Source organism: Etheostoma cragini, chromosome 8 (genome assembly GCF_013103735.1).
Source record: "Etheostoma cragini isolate CJK2018 chromosome 8, CSU_Ecrag_1.0, whole genome shotgun sequence".
In the NCBI taxonomy this organism is placed as follows: Eukaryota; Metazoa; Chordata; class Actinopteri; order Perciformes; family Percidae; genus Etheostoma; species Etheostoma cragini.
The window spans coordinates 11991632-12015960 of record NC_048414.1 but is presented as its reverse complement, the minus strand read 5'-3'; the positions used below and the strand labels follow the sequence as shown (position 1 = coordinate 12015960).

The 24329-nt window shown below is 38.4% G+C and overlaps 2 protein-coding genes across 2 annotated transcripts in view; both read right to left on the bottom strand.

Moving 5' to 3' along the window:
- Positions 1-445: 445 nt before the first annotated feature.
- Positions 446-24329, bottom strand: part of iqch (IQ motif containing H) — a 35876-nt gene continuing 11992 nt past the window's right edge. Inside the window, exons 16-24 of the mRNA XM_034879171.1 lie at positions 21376-21496; positions 20826-21112; positions 16104-16262; positions 14751-14873; positions 14245-14306; positions 13674-13782; positions 13345-13464; positions 7099-7108; positions 446-457 (exon numbers count right to left, since the gene is read on the bottom strand). Of these exons, the coding sequence (XP_034735062.1) occupies positions 13381-13464; positions 13674-13782; positions 14245-14306; positions 14751-14873; positions 16104-16262; positions 20826-21112; positions 21376-21496 (945 nt within the window). The 3' untranslated portion in view covers positions 446-457; positions 7099-7108; positions 13345-13380. The remainder of the gene's footprint in view (positions 458-7098; positions 7109-13344; positions 13465-13673; positions 13783-14244; positions 14307-14750; positions 14874-16103; positions 16263-20825; positions 21113-21375; positions 21497-24329) is intronic.
- Positions 10168-11630, bottom strand: c8h15orf61 (chromosome 8 C15orf61 homolog). Its single transcript, XM_034879172.1, has 2 exons — positions 10819-11630; positions 10168-10720 (listed from the first exon to the last, which is right to left on the bottom strand). The coding sequence occupies exons 1-2, from the start codon at positions 11159-11161 to the stop codon at positions 10593-10595; spliced, it is 471 nt and encodes a 156-aa protein (XP_034735063.1). The 5' UTR covers positions 11162-11630; the 3' UTR covers positions 10168-10592.

Here is a 24329-nt window from a genome sequence, read left to right as displayed (position 1 = left end):
TATACAATCAGTCAGGATAAAGATCTCACCCTTGGCGGCATGAAAGGGGGAAGTGAGCAGCTCTCAGGAAAAATCAATACGGATCCGCTCATTTTGGAGGGACATGTGTGTCACAGTCAATAGGAGTTAATAGGCTGGGTTGTTCAGTGAAGACAGGCAGCTTGGGAGAGCAGCCCACTCTGACAGCTTAATACATACTGAATGGCAAGCTGGTTGCATGTAACAGTCACTATGGACACATCAAGTGTGGAATGGAGCCTGATGGGTGCAGGCAAAAGTTAATTATAGAATAGAGCTGAATGTCTTACGTACAGAAGTACAAAATTACCCATCCAGTAATCAGAACAGACACATGCAGCTGACCCACAGTATGGACGTACACACGGCACACGTTTGTTCTCTATTATTAACAATGACTGTGAAATACACTGTGGAGGGAAGTATGTTTAAAGCTGCCCTTTTGATTGATGTGTGAAAGCATGACCTGCATCACACTGTGTGGATAACTGAGATGACTCTACATGAACAATTCAATGTGTGTTTCGGTGCACACATGAGGGAACAAAGGCAACAGATAACAGATAAATACTATCTTGTGCTCACCTGAGGGCTTCCCCACAGCATCATGTGTAGATCCCTTCCCTGCTCTAATTAATCAGCATCGTACCAACATGCTCATCGCAGGTTAATTGGCTCAGAGGATGGGTGAGGGACCTTGTGGCATAACAAACAGAAGCACATTTTTATAGGCTTTCGTAACATATTTAGAGGAGATCCAGATCAGCCAAACACAGGGAAATGGCTAATAATAACTTCATTAATTGGGGTCTGCAGGTCATACTGTTTAGTTCCATAAAGAAGGATCCTACTCTTAATTAGCACCCATTAAGACCTAATTTGGATTATTGTCATCTCTTAATTGTATCCAGCTAATTAATAATGAATCACCATTTCTGTATAAAGTAAAGTTCAAATGATCTGCTACATTATTATTTTAAAATTGACAGGAAAACTGCCAGTCATGGATTAATTCAGATAAACATTAAATAAGCTACTCTAAACCATTACTACCCAGTTGAGTTCCTGGTAAATAATGTCTTTGAGGACAATCACCACAATAATAAATACTGATGAAATTTAGCAAAATATCAAGCTCAGTTTTATCCTGTTAGTAATGGACTCAGACTGGAAAGAAAAGGTGTGGCCGTCACAATGTACTGAGAAAGAGTGAGAAAAGAAGTAAAAGGGTCTTGACTCCAATTGACATTTCAATAAGTGGAACAGAGCGTTAGCAATCCATTCCCAACTTTTCTGAAACAATTATTGAGATGGTACCTCCAGGCGTTGTATGTTCTTGGTCCCCGGAGTCCTGCTGGCTGAAACAGTAATTGACTAAATTGTGGAACACATCAGGGCCATTTACAAATTTGCCAAAAATGAATCGTTTAAAATGAAATGAGGGTGGCTCTCAAATTAGCAAGGAGTATGATTGAGATGTGGCTCTGGGAATTAAGAAACATGATTTAGAGCTCTGCAATAAGGAGCATCTGTGAATAGTCCAGTATTACTCACCACCCTGCTCTGACTCGTATTTAAATATTACTGTGGTTTAACAGATGTTCAGTAAAACACCACAATTCATATTTAAATGTTCAATAGTGTCTTATACTGTAAATAGACAGATAGAGAGCGAGACAGGTTCGATTTTATGTATATGTTCAATCAATGTACACTGAAATGTTTGTGAGTTTATATGTGCCTACAGTACAGTATGTATATATACATATATACACATATACATATATACACATATATATATATATATACATATATATATATATATATATATATATAAATATACACGTAGATCCTATCTAAATAAATAAAAATTTCTAATTTTTGTGCATTTTTTTTCATTTTCATTGTTTCATGACCTACCAAAATGTAATTTAGTCCTATACTCAAATGTGAGACTGACTAGTCAATCGTTTGAAAAGTGAAAAACAAAACAAAACAGAAACTGTTGAGCTATACCACTGAGCCACTAAAACTGTGAAGAGATTTTAACATTTAACCATAAAGTACATTGTATTGTAAGATCAGGTGACTTCAGGCTTGAATGGAGTAATTTGAGCTCAAGGAAATGTTCTTTAGCTAAAAATAAAAAATAAATTGTTTCCAGTAGCACTGTGAAAAATCATATGACACAAATCTCACTGGTTTAAAACTATTGTGCTGCAAGGTGTTTGGGAAACTGATCTTAGCTACATTTTACAAGGTGTACTCATTTCTGAAAAACACCAGCAAATTACTCTGACTGTTAAGAGCCTGACAGTTGTGATTGATTGTTGTGCAGACACTGTGTTGATTGTTGCCTGTTGTGCCATTCCTGTGGCTCCCAGCGGCCACTGCTTTTATCTCACCCGGGCTAAATTCTTCCAACCAGTGATGAGTAATTACTAAGTTCATTAGCCACGCTAGTGGCCTAGAGATTTATTAAAATAAGATTTTTCATCAACTCTCTCCACTGCTTTTGAATATCCTGACTGCATTTTCTTAGAGGTGAAACAGACAAAAGTGGTAGATAGGAAGACAGTAAAGGTTGAACTGAAAATTCTCTGAAACAGTGTTTGGTGTCAGAGGTCCTTGAACATAACACTATTCATCTGGCATTATTTAGTGTGATCACACAAAAAGGATGTGCAAAAATGCTCTGACATCTGGAAATTTTCAACTGTGTACGTAATCCTTATAAACAGTGAACGAGCATTCAAATTTTGGTCTGCTTAAGATCTAATTTTAACATTTACAGGACATGTTATAGTGTTTTAGCTAATTTTCTCTGTAATGTGGATGAATAAATCATTAGCGGGGTTGTAAAAAACAATTATTTTTCTTAGCAATTATTCAATTGACAAACAGTTAAAGATATTCAATCTAAAATGATGCAAAACACAGTAAAGCAACAAATCCTAGAACCAATTGTTTCAGCACTAATAATGAAAAAAGAATTATATTGATAATGAGAAACTGTTCTCACATTTTTTTAGAGAAGCTGTGGTACATCTGTGTGATGGCTTGTAAGATCAATGTTGTCCATCACAAACGTGAACAGTGTGATGGATTAAGACCGTCACGTGCAATCAAGTTGGATTTAAAATATTTGGTAAAAATGTATGGGACAGTGAAAGCATTCATAAGGACCATTACATAAACCTACAGTCAGACATATTCAGGCACCAGCTGCAGCCTGCTAGACACGACTGATTTGTGGTTTTTGTGACTTCATGGCATTTCTGAAAAAAAACACAAATAAAAACTACAACCCGGTACAATCATTTTAATAAATACCATGGGATCCAGGTTCAAGTTTCTTTCTCTTATTAGGATCGGGGTTAGGGGGGGTCCAGAATCCCACCACCACCTCTTTTCACTGAAGTTATTTCCAAATACCAGAATGAAAGAAAAGCAAATACCACCTCATTCAAGAGGGAATTACACAAACCTCCAAATCCTCCAACAAGAACCCTTTCCTCCACAGCTGGTGGAAAGGGAAAGAGCCACAAGCTATCTTAGTGCAATGTCCAAGTAATTTCTCTTTAATAGGAAAATAGTTACTTATTGATCTGCACTTTGTAAAGCCTTCCAGCACTACTCCAATCCCCACAGCTGTCAAAACCATGGAAATACACCGTGTTCCTTTGCAATTTGATGCCATCCGAATTCTCATTACTGGCACATTTCCAATGTTAATTACCTTCAACATAACATCATGTCTCTCAAAAAAGTCTCGTACAGGCCAATGGCGTCCCACCAGAGGACAGCGGGGGGTAAGAGTGATAGGGCAAGTGTGGAGATACCGTGCTTTGCCTGTCTAGAGCTTGTGCTGAATCTGTGCACCACTGAGTCTGGCCATTAGGCTGCATGATGGGCTTTTCCTTTCCAGACCATTTCCTATGGTCAAAATAGCATAAAAACACAATTTTGCTTCAATAACAAAGACTTCAACTGAATAATCACAAGGGTGAAACTGTAACTATTACAGAGGCACCTCTGGGATAACCATACATAACAGGGGTGTCAAAAACACTGTAGGTTTTCTGGAGGGCAAAGTGTTTAAAGTGTATGCTGTTGGCTCTTGCTCCAACATCTGCTTTTAATTACTCAATTAGTGCAATAATTTAGTCTCCTTGACATTCATCCAAATGGCAAATCATAGCCGGAAGTTGTTCTGTTTAAACGGAGCGTTAAGAAGAGTCATGAAAAATGCATACGCAATAATGTATATGGATACTTAACTAATTGAACCAATTAAAGGGAGGGAACTGGTTTGAGTGAGAGTAGCACCGACATCGCCCTCCGGGAAGAAGCTTCGACACCTCTGATCTACAACCTCCCATCTCCCTATTCACAGACCTGGGCCTGAGGTCATATTTCAGCAAACAAAAGCTTTTTGACTTCAGTCACACAGATTGAAGGCTGAGACAAGCCACCATACAACAAAGTATATCCAGATTATTGTGTGGTAGTCAGAACATTGAATATGTCCTCAAAAACTGGAGAATGCACAATTCATGGTGGCACATACAAAGGTAATGTCTCTCTTCCTCACTTTGTTAAGAGATCCCAAACTGTGACATGCACATTAAACTATAACCCTTTATTTCTTTGTACTTCAGGAGATTTGTTTGCTCTTTAAGTATCATATCTAGACTCCTCTCTCAGATATAGTGTATATGTATATTTCTGAACAGACATACCAACAGATCAACCTGAGGTTTAAATTAATATCTGATCAGTTAAACATGAGCTAACTCACCCCCTCCCAAAGTTAACCCGCCCCAACACAAAAAAAGAATGATCGTACCCCTGCGGTGGTGATTTCCTGCATGCTATGGATGCATAAATAAACATAGGCATAAATACACAGAGGACACTGACTGGGACTAGCTGGCCAAGTGGGGCAGCTGTTATTAAAAGGGCTATTTATCACTGTCACCCCTCTCAGGTTCCATCCCTCTCTGCCCTACAGCGATGTCACTAGGCCGCACAGGAACAATGTGGCTCATCCAACCAAACCCCCCCCACCTTGGTGAGTCAGTGGACACGCACCACACACACACTTATACACGCACAAACTCACACACACCTGCCTGTATATGTATATTGTTTGCATAAACTGGGATCGATTTCTCGTTTGATGACTTGGCTGAAACAAACACAAAAACAAGAACCTCGCTCCTTTCGATTTCCGTCAAATATCTACAACACAGCTACACCACACACACCGTTCATTTTCCGCTCTGTTACTTTATTGATTGTAACCACAATTATCCACTTTTCTGAAGCACTGCATTAAGTGAATTCCCCCTTTGTTGGACAATAAGTACAGAAGGTTGGCTAAGTCATGCTATTCCTCAGCCTAAGGGGACAGTCTACTTCTCCAGCAACATCATCATCATTAGCAAGCCCAGATAAAAACACACCTCAATTAGTCCACCTCTGTTGGGGGAGGCCGACGCTTCCAACTGACCCACACCATAACTTCACTTACAGAAGCTCCTGCCGTGTCCAGACTCAAGGCAAAGGATTATGGAACAATTACATATTGCTTAAAGGTTTCAGCATTCAAAGGGAGTCTTTAATTATGTCCCTACATTTTCAGTGTGTGTCTTGCAGTAAAAGTGGAAAATAGTGTATGTATACAAAAGATCCTGAGGTAGAGAACTGTATCCTTAGACAGTACGTACAATGCCATCGGCATGTTATAATGTAGAAATGCAGCCAGCGAGACTCTAAAAGGACTTATCAAGAACCTCATGCTACTAGTGTTTACTTGCTTTATTTGCCTAAATACATAACAAAGTTACGATACAAAGTGTATATATTACTGAGCAGAACATGTAGAGTACATTATATTAGGGATGGAACAGTTATCTTCATATTTTCATTATCAATAAACCTGATTATTTTTAGGATCCTTAATTCATTGTTTTTAAAAAATAAACTGTGAAAAAAATCAAATTACAACTTCCCAGAGCCCCAGGTGACATCTTCCAACTTCTTGTTTTGTCTGACCAAAAGTCCAAAAGCATTCAGTTTATGATATATGACAAAGAGAAGCCAGAACTATTCCCATTAGAGTACCTGGAGGCAGATAAATTGACATTTTGTCACTATTTCCAACAACAAATGACTGAAATGATTATAATGAAGAAAAAAAAATTGTCAATCAACTAATCGATTAATCGTTTCAGCTCTACATTTGGAAGTTTCCTTGGAAGTTCTTATCTACATCTACTGAGCACCAACCAGCTTTGTAATTCAGAACTCCTTCCCTTTCTTTCATCTAAGCACTAGCGGACTACACCACCTATAAACCTCTCACACACAGCAATCCACTCAAGATTAATGAAGTGCTTACTTAACCAATTTAAACCCTTAATTCCTATTAATTCAACATAATAGCCACCCTCTCTGCCAGAGTTAACAACACTCGAGCAAAAATCTACAAATCGCTGCGGGCCAGAAAGAGTCAACCCAGCAAATTCCACATTCTTTGATAAATATGTAACAGTATGTATATCACTGTTAAAATGCATAACCCTCGTGTAAGACCCCTATCAAGTCTGCTTTACACCTGTATTACATTTCTCCCTCAATCAGCAGCTTTTCTGAGACACTGGCCTCCCACGAGGAGCAGAAACCATTACAAGGGACTGCAGCTCATTTGCAGAAAGATTGGAGATCACGCTGCATCAAGATGTATGTGAAGCATTTCTGAGGACAAAAATTGATTTATTCCATTTCTATGTTTGTATGCAGCATCAGTATGAGTGTATTTAATGTAAATCTGCAGTCTAGCACTGAGTTGCGGTGTAGGCTGCTGCTTATTGTGCAAGTAAAAAGCAGGGCAATCATATAACACAAGGGGCTTGCTGGGGTGCAAAATTAATGTACATGCAGTATTTTTAATACACAATTTTTTATTTGGAACTGAGTGATAAAACATATATGCAATGTAACAAATTATAACATGCAAACAAAACCATGCATTATGCCCTTTTCTGATCCACTGATGCCGCTTGTTTAAGCTACAAAGACATTAGTCTGTTCTCTGGTAAAATAAAACACATACGCAAATAAATAAATATTTCTGAACATTTTAATTTTGACTTGGGAAAAACAGATCAAGCAGAGCCCGTGGCTAGAGGAGCTTGACTGCATGCTGGTGGGGGGTAAAAGACAGCCTGGGGGGTGTGGAGGGCGTCTGTTTTTTAATGAGCTGAAACTTTAAATACTGCATAATATATAATAAAAATGGATAGTTCATTTAACTCTCCCGATAAGTCGTGGAAAAACTATTAAAATCCATTACTCTCTTAATGTCAACAGAGTAAGCATTGAGTATGAATGTAGTGAACATGATACCATCATCAACAAGAAAGAAAAACAAAACAATCAAGTGATCTTGAAGAAAAAACGGATTTGGGGGATAAAGTTAAGTGCACATGCTTAAGGGCATCAACTAAACACAGGGAAAGCACTGACAATGATATATTAAACTATATAACTTTGGAGCCACTCTAAGAATACAACATTAGCATGTTTATCACACTTTACGTGAAAAGTAGAATATAAACAACCTTGATGAAATTGTCCAGAATTTGTATTTACTGCAACTTAGTCCTAATGTCAGCTGGGAGTGGTCTTGAACCAGAGCGGCCAGAATAGAAGACTGAGAGACATTTTAGCCACCCACTGCTGATTGGCACAGCAGGCATAGTGTTTCACTACTTCCCCTCCCCCCAACACACATACAAACACATATATAACTTGTCATAAAGACAAAAAAAGGGGGTGTAAATAAGAGAGTTATGGTGCAGCTCATCATCCCTTGGGTGAAGAAATACGCCATAATAGATTTTAAACAGCTTAAGTAAGCTATCGACCCTCCAAAAGAAAAAAGAAGAGATTCAAGTGTCAATGTGAAAAGGTCAGCAATTATTAACTACAGATTTTTTTTGTTGGGGATGTTTCTCACTCTGCTTAAGTATTACTCTTTCAAAGCTGATATAAAGTGTGCATATGTCTGCAACTGGAGAGTTTTCTAGTTGAAGAGTAATGAGCTTTTAGGTTTCCGTTGTCACATTATAATTCAAAAAGTGCCATTTCACAGCAAATATTGTGACAATGTGTGCTGACACCTCTGCATTAAGATGTAATTCCAAGTGTGATCCTTAAAGTGATCTGAGTGATGGCTCTGGTACCCCTGCTGCTCCTGGAGCAAGCGGGGAGACGGTGCTGGTGGCCGATCCAGAGGCTTAATAATGATAACCTCGCCAGTATTAGCTGCAGGGGTTGTTAACGCAATAATTGTTTCTGCCAAGCCATATATCTATGTGACAAAGAAAAACCTGCTGTGACTTTCCTGCTAAATAATTGATTTAAGAATCGGGTGCATCAACTATTTCAAAAAGATGAACATGAACATTTGTGCATTTTTTGTTGTTGCACTGAATAAACCCGAGAACTTATTAGCTAATTAGAAGATAATTACAAGTCTGCAAGTTGATTAGCAATTTCACCGTTGAACATTAACAATTTACAGGAACACCACACTCCATTTCAGCTCTTGTTTTGCCTTACTTACCTAAATTCTAAACAGTACAAGTATTTAAAGATTTCACCTTGACAAAAGTTATTACCAGCTTCAGCATGCAATTAAACCTGCCAAACAGGCATTCATCCTTTGTTCATTACCACATTAGATGTGTGTTGGGTAATTTAGACAGTTCAATACAGGACAGGACTACCACAGCTATTAAAAGACATCAATCTTGCACCAAATGCTCATATATATTTGGTTAATTTACAGCAGCTCATTTGCAGTCCAGATACTCTAGACCGAGGTTCGATGTGTAACGCTAAGCCTCCGCCGGAGCTGAAGCAATGCCCTCCCCTGCAGTTTAGAGTGACTCAAAGGTGAAGTCCTGAAAACAAATACAATGTACTCACATGCTCCACAGTTTAGATTTCACTGACTCGCATCATCCTGTAATAGCCGCACACAAAGCTGCGGTCAGTTGCAACCCCATGCAATTGTGTCTGGCTGTACGATGGTATCAATGCAGCTTGTGGGTCAAAGGGTCAATGAGTAATTAAGACATGGTTGCCTGAGCATTCCCCATGCACACTTTCAGTCCTGATGAAAGGTTGGAAATAAAAGCAGGGGGGTTTAAGTGCAGCCTGATACTGTGGATCACATTTCCATAAGTGTGTCTAAATGTTCCTTGTTCAAGGCAATTAGTATGATTAAGAGTTAGTTTGGTGTCATCACACTGTTTAAGAGGATTCTGCACATGAATTCTGCATGAGGTTTGGACATTTCTTTACACAAAAAATGTTACATTGCTTAGGGTACAAAATAAAGAAAAAGGGGGGGGGGGGTGCTAGTGTAAGTGATGGTTAGTGTTGTTGGTTTGGCGTGTAAACAAATGCAGATGCCCATCTTAAGAGGAATAAACATTCAATGATATATTTTTGTTACATTTAATTACCCTGAAAATTGTTCTTCCACAGGACGCGCAAGTTTTACAAAACAGGACGCTCATGAAGAGGCGGTGCATCATGAACATCGTGTAGGCCAATATCACAGCCTTCAAGTCAAAAGGTGCATTGATTTACATGTACAACAAGAAATTATTCGTTGTTTCATTGTTGCTAAAAAATGAAGAGGCCAAGGCCAGATAATTGAGGTCACAGATAAATGCTATTAGTATGAGATGCTGAGGAGTGAAGAAATCAATATGGCAGTTTGTCAACCTGCATCTCAGAGGGAGCAGGAGGCAAGTGTGCCCTGTCAGCAAAGCACATTACCAGAAATCAAAGGCCAGTGGAGGCCTGCATGAAGGGATGTAGATGTCTCTTTGCAAAGGCCACACTTTGGTAATTAAAACCTATTTTATCAGACCTGTCTTGTCAATGGTTTTTCTCTAACACTATTGACTATCTGTTGCATGCAGAGTGATCACTAATTTACCTTTAAATAAATGAGCAGGGGTTATTTAAATTCCTGCATTTAAGTATTGTCAAATAAATGCTGCCACTTGGTATCACTTATGTGAATTATTTACACTTTTTAAGACTCCATACACTTTAATATTCGTTGCAATAATATTCTTTTACAATGTAATGACTCTGAAGGCGTGCACTGGAGGCTGGTATAACATTGACAAATATCGCTGTGTAAACACCCAGGAAAAGGCTTTGGGTCAAACAGTCTATCCACTGAGAAATCCTAAACTTTTCATTATACTATAATGGATAGTTAGCTTTCTGAACAAACACTGTCCATATCGAGTGTCAGTGTAATAAGATGCATAACTGACTCCTTCACTGCAACATTTTAATCTTAAATAATTAAACACAAATGAGCGTAGTCAGACAATTGGAGCAGGAGTTATACAATATTGTATTTTTGTCAAAAGGTCCACTACAACATCACTTGGGGAACTGTATTAAGTAGGCGACAGCAGTTGGCACACAAGAGCCTTTTGCAAACACACTTAAAATAGTGTTTTGTTCAGGGTTTAATACTGTGCGCCTTCTTCTTCTTTGTAAGCGAAATAGACTGTGACAGGTCCAACACTTGTCTGCACTCTTTCTGACGCTCCTACCACCATCCAGCAACCAATGCCATAGGCCAAACAAGGGATGCCTGCAATAAAATGACACGGTGATTTTGTAGTATCTCCAGAGTTTAAAAATAATAATTTGTATTTTATATAAGGTAGATCATTAAATATATTTACTGACCCAGATTAAGTACTTTCAACATGGTGAAAAATGTGTCCTCAAAGTCCAGGTTGTGTGGAGGCGTTTTGGTACAGTGATATTTTATAAAGGGGAAGCAGCCTGTTCTGAGTATTTGGTAGTTGGATCCCTGGACTCTCCAATTAAAGTTGGACAGTCCGAACTGGTCATTTTGAACGGAGCTGTAGCGGACACAGAATGAAGTCCACGGCGGGAGTTTACGCTGCAGCAGGTGGCAGGTCAACACCTCTGAGGCAGCTGGCCGTGGGCCAGTCCTGCCAAACGTGCTCGGAAACAGGACGATCTTTAAAACGAGGCTGTGTATCTTCCTAAAAACCTCCTTCATGACTTATTCTAACAGTAGAATGATTCACCTTTTTTTAGTTGTATCACCTGGGCCGCATGTAAATTACTTACAGACAGAACTCTGACTACTAACCATAGATGAAATGTACAGACATTTTAAATCAGCTGATGTACAACAGCAAAACATGCTGTATCAACTGACACGTCCTTCAAACAGCGGGAAAAAGACACAGGGCCGTTTAATGTTACACGAGCAACTAACGTGAGCTAAGGTTAGCAAACCAGACAGTGCATATTTGTGAACTAAACAAAAAGTTATTCTGCGGAAGATATTTCACTACACAGAGCAACACCTCCGGATACACATGCTGTCACACACGCGTACAATTTACTTCAACGGCCTGTGAAGAAAGCAGCTCTTAGAATGCGCGCTTAGAGCTGTGCTGTGTAGCTAGTGTTTGATCTGACCTGGTTCTCCTGCTAAAGTCGTCCGGTTGGAAACGCAGCGCTGTGCAGTTGTTTCTCTTCAACACAATTTGTGACTACGACCGTCTGTTCACCCGATGTGGTTCATGTGTGAAGTGACGGCACTGTACTCACACCAGCCACCCTATAAAACAATTAATTTAACATGAAGTTCTATCATTTATAATTTTACAAATGATTTACAACAGTCTAATATGTGTGAGTGTACAACGAGACATTGTATGGGAAAAACCTGAGAAGCTATAAAGTACAAAAATTAAGTAAAATAAGTTATTAGATAATTACACATGATATGCAAATTGCACATGCACCCATAAAAATAGTTTGCAGTGACTAATGTGTTAACACTAGCATGCAGGTTGGGGTGGTGGGGGGCAGAGGAGGTGGAGTTTGTTCATCACTGCAACTGACCTCATCCGCTTATCAGGTATCGGGTCGCAGGGGCAGCAGCTCCAGCAGGGGACCCCAAACTTCCCTTTCACGAGCCTCCGACTGGGGGATCCCGTGGCGTTCCCAGGCCAGTTTGGAGATATAATTTCTTCACCTAGTCCTAGGTCTTCCCAAGGGCCTCCTCCCAGCTGGGCATGCCTGGAACACCTCCTTACTTTTTATTTTATTTATCAAGATAAGTATGCTGAACGTGGTTATCAGGGAGCATAACCATTGCTTCAAATAATCCCTTTGCAACTTTGACCATTACTGACCCCAGTGGTAATCAGTGTTATCAGTGTTAGGCTCCTGACCACATGAAGACCACCAGCACATCCTCCTTTGCAAACTAGATCCAAGACACTTTACAAACTAGGTCCAAAAACAGTAAAGCCCTTGGTGAAATATTTTCAAATAAACATTCAGTTGTCTATTGTGGATCCGCAACACAGACAGCAGTCCACAAACCTGCATATGGGCCACAAAAAGCCAAAATGTTAAGTCAAGTATGTATACACACATATTATGAATTTCCATATTAAAAGATATACATGCTGTATACACATATGTATATTTGTTTATAAAGAACCTGTTGGTTTGTGCGGGCGATTAGTAATGTTTTAGCTCCTCAAACCAATTTGAATCACATTGAATTGAAAGGAATTTCTTATCATCAAATCATTTTGTAGTGACAGACTGAATGCAAACATTTATAAAATCAGCTCATTTCAACTTTTACAATTCACCACTTGCTGAAAACGATATATGTACTGTATAATAATGAACAATAACAAAATACTGTATTTCTGAAAACTTTACAATATACTCTTTTTTAAAGAAATAAATATTGTCAACTTACAGGAGTCCTTTGGCAACCAAATTACAGCCAGTACCAATCACTTTTTCATCAACCGACCAAAGAAATGTGTGGCCACATCTTCACAGAGGCAATGTATTATGGAACATCTCACTAAACGATATACTCATTCTCATCTATGTTCTATACATATAGACATAAAGTCATGATACTATGAAGTTCATCCACACTATGTATTCCCTTGTAGTAGTTTAAGCACAATTAATCTGCGGTTTCCAACACAAAATAAAACTGCTTTATATCATGTGAGTGCATAAATCCTTAATAAATTCATAAGTGAAGCCTACTGATTCCCCAGTGGAATTACCTTGTGTATAGTTTACTGTATGTTGTTAAAAGCTGTAATTTACCAATATAATTATTTTAATTATTATTATTATATTAATTATATTCAAAGAGATCACACAATCATTATAAAGGTTTGTTTAAGGCCTAACTGGCCATGTGTTTATTGGTGAAGCTGCTGTCTAAGCAGCAAGTTTATCCTCCACCGCTCGCATCTTGTTCTGTACAGTCATCTGCAGTACATCTTCTATGTCCTTGATCAGCTCCTCCAAAAACAAAATATAAAAGAAGTTAAGTTACTATCCGTAATTATTCCACGCGAGAGTCTGTTTTTTGAAAATGTATCAATGTTATTATATTTAAAACATAATTTGGGTTACGTTTTCTTCAACATAATTCCAGACCAAAGCTTGACTCAAGATGCAAGTTTCATAATATAGATGAGGAGAGATCGTTAAGTCATTATCCATAGTACCTTAAAATTGTTTTCTCCTTGCATTTTAGAGGGCGATATTTCCTGATGAATGTCTGACAGATTCCGAGCAAAGGTCACCAGAGCTCCCTGGAGATCTTCTGAGACTGTTCTATTAACGACACCCCAAACAAACGAGTTTACTAATGTTCCCCATGTTGGCAGCTATGAAACAATCAGCTTTTTCATCAGATGGTGGTGGTTAAATGAAACTTTCAATAGGCAACATCTTCATCATCTCTAGTGGGATGAGCTAAGCTTGATTTAAATGTTACAACACTGCGTAAGCTAAAAGATATAAGTGAAAAATGTGTTAAATAACCTTCTGCTTAATTTTCAGAGGTTGTAACAACATTTACAAAGCCAGCCCTTTTTCCTCTAATGGAATTGTCCTCAATCTTTCCAAAGTCTTTCACCCACCTAATCCTTTACTGTTTATTTCATGTGCCTGTCTATTTCAACAAAGAGAGGTAAAACAAACCTAAATGTGCTCAGAAATCTTTCTCCTAATGATGAACCCTAAATGTCATTAATACTGTGTGCATAGGAATTTGATGCAATAAGAAATACTTACATCATTCCAATAGTGCATCGCTCACTGCTGTCATACAGAGCAAATACAGTGCCTTGCTTCCTCTGAAAATTAAGAGCCACAAACACAGAGTCAAAAGAACAGCTCCATCAGCTAAAAAAAGCACTTCACCGATGCAGCATTGTACTTCTATAACATTTTGTGACTCTTGAATTAAGATTAAAATCAATGCAGCAGAACCATAGATATCGTCTTTCTTATTCCATACAGTCTTCTTTTGTGTCAAAGCATTGCACCTTCATTACCCACAATGCAACTTGGCCAACTGTTTATGCGTGTTATGCTAGTAGATGCTAATGTAGCGTTGACCTGCTAGCCTCAAGCTGAGATAAGGAGTGGGAAAAAAGTCTGGTAAGCTCACTTCTTTCTAACTCCACAGCTTTTATTATGTAAAATATGTGGATTTAAATCAATCATATACTAAGCTGCAAAAATAAACAATATGTAAGGATGATATAAAGGCAAACATGTTCATTTTGAGTTTTTACCTTCATGTTAAATCCTATGCCATGAGCCTTGCACACCATAAAGAACACATTGTGGTATAACATGGAAAGGTTAGAGTGAAACAAGTGGCTCCCAATAACTGCATAACGATTAACCATGGGAGGCTGTAGAAAAAGCAAGAAAACAAGAAAGAGAAAGAAAGTATGTATGATAAAATGTATGATTATTGGCATAAGTCTTTCTGTTAATCTAAAACGTAGGTGGTGATGTGTGTAAAATGGTAGAGACGGCTGAACCCCATGCACATGTCCTTAGGGTCACTGTTGAGTTTGGGGAGTGTGTGTGATTAGTAAACATGATGAGTGTGGGGCACATGTGGTAAACTGTTGGGCCTTTCTTAATTAACTGCGGGGAGGAACAATTAATGTTTAGAAGACAAGCCAAATACAAGATGAGCTTAATTGTACGATGCCAATAAAATAAACCAGTTTTGGGACCGCAAATGTTTGCATTCAATTTGAGACAAAAAGTACTACAAATGCACAAAAGGACTACTTGAACAATACACATCACTATAATAGAGAGGCTCTGAGGATGCAAGTGTCATAACTAACTCTAGAGAGGTTGATTACTTAAAGTGGCAGGGCTCAAGAGGATAAAAATGTTCCTGGTTCTCAGGCACCTTTGGGAGACCTAAAAGCAGGACTAAGCCTCTGTGAGCACAGGAGATAGCCTATAACTCGCTGTGATGGGTGTGTGTTTGCGGTTGTCAAATACAGGACCCTCACACAACAATAAAAGTGTCCAACAGGGATTTAATTGTGTTTGTTATATGCAGGCCCCTAATGATGGCCACTGCTAAAGCCATTAACCACAGCGGTGGCTCAACTGCTGTACTGAAGCACCAGGCCACCGACTAAATGAATGTTTGATAAAATAATACAAGTCGCAGATTAACAAGCGTAAACTCAGGCATATTGCTAATAAAAGAGCTCTATTGTTTAAGGACTGGCACCAGGTTGATGAGGTGTTCAAGCATGCAAACACATGCATAATGAAAATGGTATGAATTATTAATGTGTTGATTATTTAGGCTCATCTATCAAAATGATAATAAAATCAGCACCTAAACACCAACTGAGCTCAGTGCGTAATTAAAGTATTTAGTTGTATTTAACAAAAATGAAGAGCAAAACATGATCTATTTTGTGATTACTGTAGTGGTATAACAATATCCTCTAAAATCTCAGCTTGCTTTAAAACGGGTGATTTCTTCCTTAATGAGGAAACTGTAAAAGTATACAACTACAAATATAGCATTTTAAATCAACCTAATGTTTAAGAAAATGTAACTTTATCAAAACTGTCCTTATAAACAAATACAAAAATGGTACTTTGGCTGCAATTTGGTGTTCACAGCATTTCTCTCTGATTGGAGTTGGCACTTCTAAACAGCCTGTGTGGAAATTCAGCGTTCCTCCAGTCATCATCAGAAGCAACTGCGTCATGGCCAACTGGTCGCTGTATGTGAGGTCCAGATCAATAGCCCACACCTGCAAACAGGACATGGTGAACTCGGTGTCACAGCAGAGAAAAACAGACCCTACAAACTTAAATTCCAATTTAATCACACAAATGGAACATCAAAGTATTTCACCCACCAGTCCTTATAAAGAGAGGGGTCAATACCTTTTAATCCTTACAATGTTATCCACGTTGAGAGGCGGGGGAAAGGGAAAACACGGTTAATGGTGTGTGCTCGACAGATTTAGGTAATTCAGTTGTAGAATGACACATGCACAAAGTAGATACTTCCCTGTATTTGTATTCAGTCTGCCTTGGGCTAGTTTGTTTGGCACAGGTCTGATGAGAAGCTAAGTTCAGATATGTATAGTAAATGGCATCATTATAAGTATATTAAGGGGTCAGGTATGGTCGTAGCCCTCTGCTTAAACAGGGCTAATTTTCCCAATAATAACCTAATAGCTATGCCCTCTCTTTAAAAGTGGCAAATAAATCACTAGTGAAGGAGTTGGTAATAACTAAGTGGCAGTCGGCTGCCTCCTTTTGCTGTTCCTATTTGTCAAAGTAAACGTTCCTGCCACTGAATGCAAATCGCTGCCTGTCTGAACCCCCCAGTCTCTGTAACCTGAGCACTTTATCTCCACTAACGCATGGATATCTGACCGTATACAGTAATTCTCTTATGAGCCACATTTCATTCTTTTTATTAAATTATAATATATGTTATAATATAATTATAAAATATGTTGTAAAACCTAGTTATAGTCTAGGGCTCATTTTCATTATTAATTATTCTGACAATAAGTTAATTAATCATTTCTTTCCCAGTGAAATTTCAGAAAATAGTGAAAAATGCTGAGAACATTCTCCAAGGTGATGCCTTCAAATGTCTTGTTTAGTCTAAACAACAGTGTAAAACCTAAAGATATGGATTTTACAATGATATAAGACAAAGAATGTCAGCAAATATTCACATTGGAGAAGCTGGAACCAGAGAAAGTTTGGCATTTTGTTTGAAAAATAATCAAAATATTAAATCTAATCATAAATAAGCAAATAATAATAAATAAATAATATCAACATTTTAATAATGTATTAATTTTAAAGTGACTGTCATTCAAGAAATAATTCATAAAACTTTCAATAAACCACTTGAAGAAGTACCCCAAATAATGTCTAATAATTATTATATTGACAAAAATGTTTTCATTTATGTTAAATTATAGGCAACATGAACTACAATGTTGCAGTTAGCCCTCTGGAACAGTTTTCCAATGTGAAGAAAAGCCATCGCTTATTATTTGTAATTGCATGAGTCAATATTGTAATTTCGTAATTTAAATAAAATTGCATATACTTTATGTGAGAATGACGTATAGAATATACAATATATGCACAAAGTGTTTAAACAGTACACATAAAATCAAAACAATTGCAAGCTGTGTACATTCATGTTCAGCCGTAAACTGCACCCAGGGACCGTTACAGTAAGACAGAGGTGCAGTAGCTCCCACTGGATAGATGCTAGTTTCTATGCATCAGGTTGCTACCTGGGCCTCAGTGAAGGACACACTCCACCGCGCCATTCACTCAACTCACTAAAAATCATGCTCCAATGTCTCATTGTCGTTCTTAACAAAGCCGTGGGAAATGTAAGCCTGGATTGTACCTGTTTTCTATTGCCTTGCATTTTCATTAAAAACCCTGATGCTGCAGCTGGGGCCCCACCATTCCACAATGTGAGAAAAGACTGCAAGGGCAAACATATGTGACCCACTTCTTCCCATCAAATAAAGTAGGCAGCTTTTAGCAACAGGTTTGAATCTAAATTGATGTTTAAATCCAGACAGGTTTGCCCATGTGGCTGTCCTCTGTCTGAGCTCTATGCGTGGGGAGATGGTTAAGAATCTGTCTTTAATGTCCCTGCCTCTATTGAAGCACATGCTGTTATAGTCTGCTCTTACTTATGCTGTCGGTGAATCCCATTCAATTTTGGGTCAACATTGATACTGAAAATACATTTTTAGGCTGTCATTATATCAAGTTAAAGATAAGGAAAGCTTTAGTTCCTATGATAAATTTGAGATATAGTATATTTTCTAATATGAGTTACACTAAAATTAAAATGTAGTGACTAAATGAAATCCTGAAATATAAGAAATACTGTTACGTTTATATCAATATAGTTTTTTTATTTCCTTAAAAGAAAGTCAAAATAAAGACTACTGATAAAAATATTCTGTATTTAAAAAAAGAACCAATAATACAAAATATATATTTACACAGCAGTATAGATACACAGTATTTATACTTAATGTGTGTATATATATATTTTGTATTATTGGTTGCTTTTTAAAATACAGAATATTTTATTAGTAGTCTTAATATATATTAATACTTAATATATGTATTTAACAAAAAAGTGTGAAATAACTGAAAACATTTCTTATATTCTAGTTTCTTCAAAGTAGCCACCCTTTGCTTTTTTGATAATGCTGCAAACCCTTGGTGTTCTCTCAATGAGCTTCATGAGGTTGTCACCTGAAACTGTTTTCACTTCACAGGTGTGCCTTGTCAGGGTTAATTAGTGGAATTTCTTGCCTTGTTAATGGAGTTGGGACCATCAGTTGTGCAGAAGTCAGGTTGATACAACAGACAACAGCCCTATTGGACAACTGTTAGAATTCATATTATGGAAAGAACTAATCAGCTAAGTAAAGAGAAACAAGTGGCCATCATTACTTTAGAAATGTAGGTCAGTCAGTCCGTAAAATTGCAAATACTTTAAATGTGTCCCCAATTGAAGTCGCAAAAACCATCAAGCGCTACTACAAAACCTGCTCACATGAGGACCGCCTCAGGAAAGGAAGACCAAGAGTCACCTCTGCTGCTGAGGATAAGTTCATCAGAGTCACCAGCCTCAGAAATAGCAAGTTAAGAGCAGCTCAGATTAGAGACCAGAAGAATACCACACAGAGTTCTAGCAGCAGACACATCACTAGAACAACTGTTAAGTGGAGACTGTGTGAATCAGGCCTTCATGGTCAAATAGCAGCTAGGAAACCACCGGTAAGGAGAGGCAACAAGCAGAAGAGATTTGTTTTGGCCAAGAAACACAAGGAATGGACATTAGACCAGTGGAAATCTTTGCTTTGGTCTGCTGAGTCCAAATTTGAGATCTTTGGTTCCAACCGCCGTGTCTTTGTGCGATGGTTTTGCTGGTGACGCTGTTGCGTATTTATTCCAAATTGAAGGCATACTGAACCAGCATGGCTACCACAGCATCCTGCAGCGGCATGCCATCCCACCCGGTTTGCCTTTAGTTGGACCATCATTTATTTTTCCACAGGACAATGACCCCAAACACACCTCCAGGCTGTGTAAGGGCTATCTGACCAAGAAGGAGAGTGATGGAGTGCAAAGCAGTAATCAGAGCAAAGGGTAGCTACTTTGAAGAAACTAGAATATAAGACATGTTGTCAGTTATTTCACAGTTTTTGTTAAGTACACAATTCCATATGTGTTCATTCATAGTTTTGATGCCTTCAGTGAGAATCTACAATATAAATCGTCATGAAAATAAAGGAAACACAGTGAATGAGAAGGTGTGTCCAAACGTTTGGCCCGTATATATTTAAATTTTTAGAGAGACTACCCTGTGGGGGCAAGCATGCCCTTAGCTAGTGTCAACTCTGAATCCATAGTTTTATTATGAGAATAAATTATAAATGTAAACACAAATAAAGCTTAAAGAATAAAGACAAAAAACCCCAAATAGAATAGATTTACTGACATGCCCTGAATAAGAAGAAGATGTATGGTACCTGATGGTAATTTAATAAAATTTAATGAAAGAAAAACAAAAACTGAACACATTCAGATTCACTTTTTGTACCCTTTTGTAAACTGTAAAATAGCTCTAGTCCTTTCTCCACTGTTTAGTATTTTTAGTATTTTAGTAGACCATATTATAAACAAAGCATTTCATTTTACAGCTCTGGATCAATAAGCAGTCAATTTAGCCAAAAGTTAGGGGCAAAGGTTAAACCATCATAAACCAGCTCATTTCCAATATCATAAATCAAGAAGGTATCAACAAAAATGTATCCTGACAAATGAGATAAGGCTTCGATGGTGCCTCACTGCAATAACGAGACAAATTTCAGCAGACCGCTGCAGGTAAGCAGCTAGGGGTTAAACACTGACAGGGCATCGCTGTGAAGCTGCCAACCACTTTAGAATGACCTATTGTCTAAAAGATAGTTGTCTCTGAATTTCCCGGCACTGTGAGGTTAAAGGGCAAGCCTTAAATGGTGGAATCAGTGTATTGACACGATAACACCTGACAGTTTATTAGATGTCCTTGTGACACATTTGGTCCCTGTGCCCACTGTTTGCCTTGCCTGTTGTTCAAATCCCAAGGGAGCAGTAGGGGAGACACCTATCTGTTCATATGGATCGCTGATCCAGCCTAAAAATTGATCTCTTTCACCAATATGGTGAAATAGAGAGCTTTGACACCCCACGCTGCAACAGCTCAGACTATATTTATCGTGGTAGTATGAGCTAAGGCCACCTTGCTTGGGTCTCACCTTTTGCTTCATGGTGTTGCGGTTCAGAAATGTAGCCAGGTCCACGGAGACATAACCTACTATAAGGCGCTGTAGACAAGCCTTGCCCACACGCATGCAGATGGATTGCAAGGTCTCTGGGTGTACAGAGGTCTGAGGAACAGTGGAGCCTATAGCTTCCAGCTGACAGGAGCCGTGAAGCTGGTCTCCACAGGACAGCATGGTCACCTCACCCCCGGGCTCCAGCAGCAGATCTACTGTCAGACAAGTAACACTGTCTGAAGGGGGGTAGGCCTCCACCACACCTCCTGGAAACAGAGTGAGAGCAGAGGAATGGCTACAGTATAGACAACAAAAAAGTTACCAATAAAAGTTAACAGAGTTACCATCTAAAACTCTCCTGGTAGCTGTTTAACAACCAACAAGAGTAACATGAATTTTATCAAACTTGACAGGTTACATAGGCAACATTAGGGAACTAGGAAATACATAGGAAATGACTGTTAGCATATTCCAAATGGTTGTATTTGCAGGTGAATAAACATTCAGTGCCTGACAATAGGTATCCGACCTTGCCTGAGGAAGGTCTTCAGGAAGAAGGCCCAGTTGGGATAGCAGGAGGTTTTAACTGGCTGACTGTAACGGGCGAGCCACTCTGGGATTTCATCTAGATATCTAAGAAGCACAGACTCCTGCAGAAAAGAAAGTTAAGGTGCATAGATTAGGGATCTACTGCAAATTAGTTGGTGACAGATCTGAAGGAATTATGTAGGTTTGTTAATTCAAAGTCAATTCCATAACAAGTCCTGGCTACTTTATTTTTTCCCATTATCAAAGCTTTCAAGGGGTCGACTACATTATTGGAAATGCCCTTGTGTAATCCGGATGACTCCAGTGACTGCTTGTTATCCTCCAGACCTTTGGTGGCTGCTTCAATTTATGTGTGAGTGTCTGATGGCTACTGCGGGAGGGCCTATTTGTGAGTGACAGCCTATTATCAGAAGGCCTCAGGAGTCTAATGGCTTTAACTCACAGCCACAGAGACAGCATCTGCCCTCAATAACAACTCTCTCCACTGAGCAGCTGATGAATGCCTAAGCTAACCCCATCTATCTGGGGATCAATCAGGGCTTGACTGGGATCGATATCACTCTTGTTTCTGTAACTAGGAAATGCCATAATGGTTTCACCACTTAATTATGCTGTTAATTTCTAACTTTTGCTTTAGGTGTCTCTTAAACAGTTTGGCAACTCAAGAACAATGTTTTCTCTGAAAATGCTGTAATATAGTCAAAGTAACAACCAAGACTCTACTAAACCTTTAGCTGTCATTATATACCATATATATTGTGTATTGTATAAAACTACAATTGAATGCTTATGTTGACTGTATGAAGTGTTCAAATGCTGAGTCTTCTTTCAAATACAGGCTTCTGTACGCAATAAGGTCTGTGTATGACCATTAGATGGGATTTTAATTTGGTCATACCCAATAGAATATGTGAAACCTGTCTGAAAGATGACTGAATTCTGAATGGAAATAATGTCTTTGTTCTTTCATTGTTCTATCTAGAGCGTTACTTTGTTTTGAGTATATGCTGTCTGGCTTCACTAGAGACAGGACTGGAGATTATGCTGTTGATATTCCAGTCATGTAACAGCCATCATCATATTCAAGTACTGTAAGAGGCGAGGTCAAATGCTACACAGTGATTCCCCCTATACAAACCATAAAGCACACAATGGTGCGGCAAAAAGTGTAAGGGAACGGTTGTCATTATAAACGGAAGAGCAGGCTCACCCCAGGACTTTGCCTATGCAGTTCACAGAAACAGCAGGGCAGGAAGAAAAGAAAGAGAGGTATTTTGCAATAAATTATTTGGACTTAAACTGCGTACAGTACCCTGTGATAGGATTCAGGCTTTGCTTGGTGTCCACATAAAGCCAAGCAATCTGGTCATAAATAAAATAGATGTCGCTTTGCCTCTTTGATTGCCATTTCATTGCCTTTACATGGAGAAACAACTGAGAAGCTACAGTTAGTCTTGAGAATACTGTAGAGGGATATGATTTGACCAGTCATACATTTTGTATGAATATTCATTTTCTGTAGCAATGTCCCACCAAAGTTTCAACATCAATCTACAACAGCCCATGACTAATTTCATGTGTAATACTAAATGATACATTTAGCTAATCGCTAAGATCTTCTCATCCCTGGTTGGATTTTAAAGATTTTAAAGATAATTTAATGACTGCACAAAAGGCACTGAAGAACTACAGTGAAATGAAAGAAAACACAAAGCAAACGTGGAACACAAAGAATATTTTAAGATCGCAGTAAGGTTAATTCAGGTTAATTATGTTAAGGCAGAGCATTATATATTTAAACTCCTCCATGCAAGCACAGACTGCACAATATTTAGACAGAAAACATCTGTACAAAATGTCCCTGTACCTCTTCAGTGGTAGTGATTATCAAATGACCCATTTCGTTGACAAACTTAACCTAAATAAGGTGTTGCTCAAGATCTGTTTGCACACAGTGTGACAAAAAGAAGTACTCCATCTGTTGACGCTATTAGGTGTAATTTTTACCCTCTTGTGCCTAATGATCCATATGCAAGCTGTGTGAGCGCTTAAGTGTGTGTGTGTGGCCCCCTTCAGGCATTGCATGGGTGCAGATCTACATGTCTTTAACCTCTCTCTGTGTAAATGCTAAAAGAGGCCTGGGGGCTTTCTGCAGGCTGAAACACTGTTAGGGAGGCTGTGGGCCTCACTATATTCAGAGAAACACACCATCTCCTAGATTTCTGTGGAGGCTCCTATAGTGTGGCTCCTCCTTCTTGTTGTCCCTTTTTAGGCTTTCTTTTACAAAGCCAGAAGGAATCTGATTGTTGTTGTAATTCTGAAAGACCACATGGTACTCTTGTGAGTCAAGCTTTTTCATGCTGAGCCCTTCAGAATGAGCAATAATTACAAAAATATGCACACAGTCTGTGTAGACTGAGGCCAAGTATACTCTCTAATCGTCTCTCTACTTTTACAGTGATTATAAACAGTATAACATATTTGTACAATATACACTTCAAACAACGTATTTGTTATTTTTTGCAATGATCTTGATGTTATTACTGGTAATTATGAATTCATATTAAAAACGCTTCATTTGATAATTTGTGTTTCATTATTAATTAAGTTGCTACTATTTCCATAAACAACTTTAATCATCTCTTGTTTAAATGGTCACAAATATTCAGTATCTATCCTATTCACAAGCTGTCATTGCCAATGTAATTAGGTCTACTTATTTTTGGAAAAGTGCTACGTTACGAGTGTTATGTCTTAGAATATACCGGCAAGTTTAAACGTCCACCTACAGTTTTTGCTGTGAGGAGAGGACAGCGAGGATATGCAATGTCATAAAATATTCATGTTTCTATCTAATCAACAACATTGTTCTGTAATCTTACAGCATATATTGTAGAGCCAAATTGCTATCTTCAATATACACAAGTACAACAA

What these genes read in the sequence shown, in the direction of transcription:
- c8h15orf61 (XM_034879172.1), bottom strand. Translation starts at nt 11,161, where the DNA reads ATGAAGGAGGTTTTTAGGAAGATACACAGCCTCGTTTTAAAGATCGTC. An exon ending in GTTGAAAGTACTTAATCTGG is followed by an intron (nt 10,721 to 10,818) that starts GTCAGTAAATAT and finishes ATTTTATTGCAG; the next exon opens with GCATCCCTTGTTTGGCCTAT.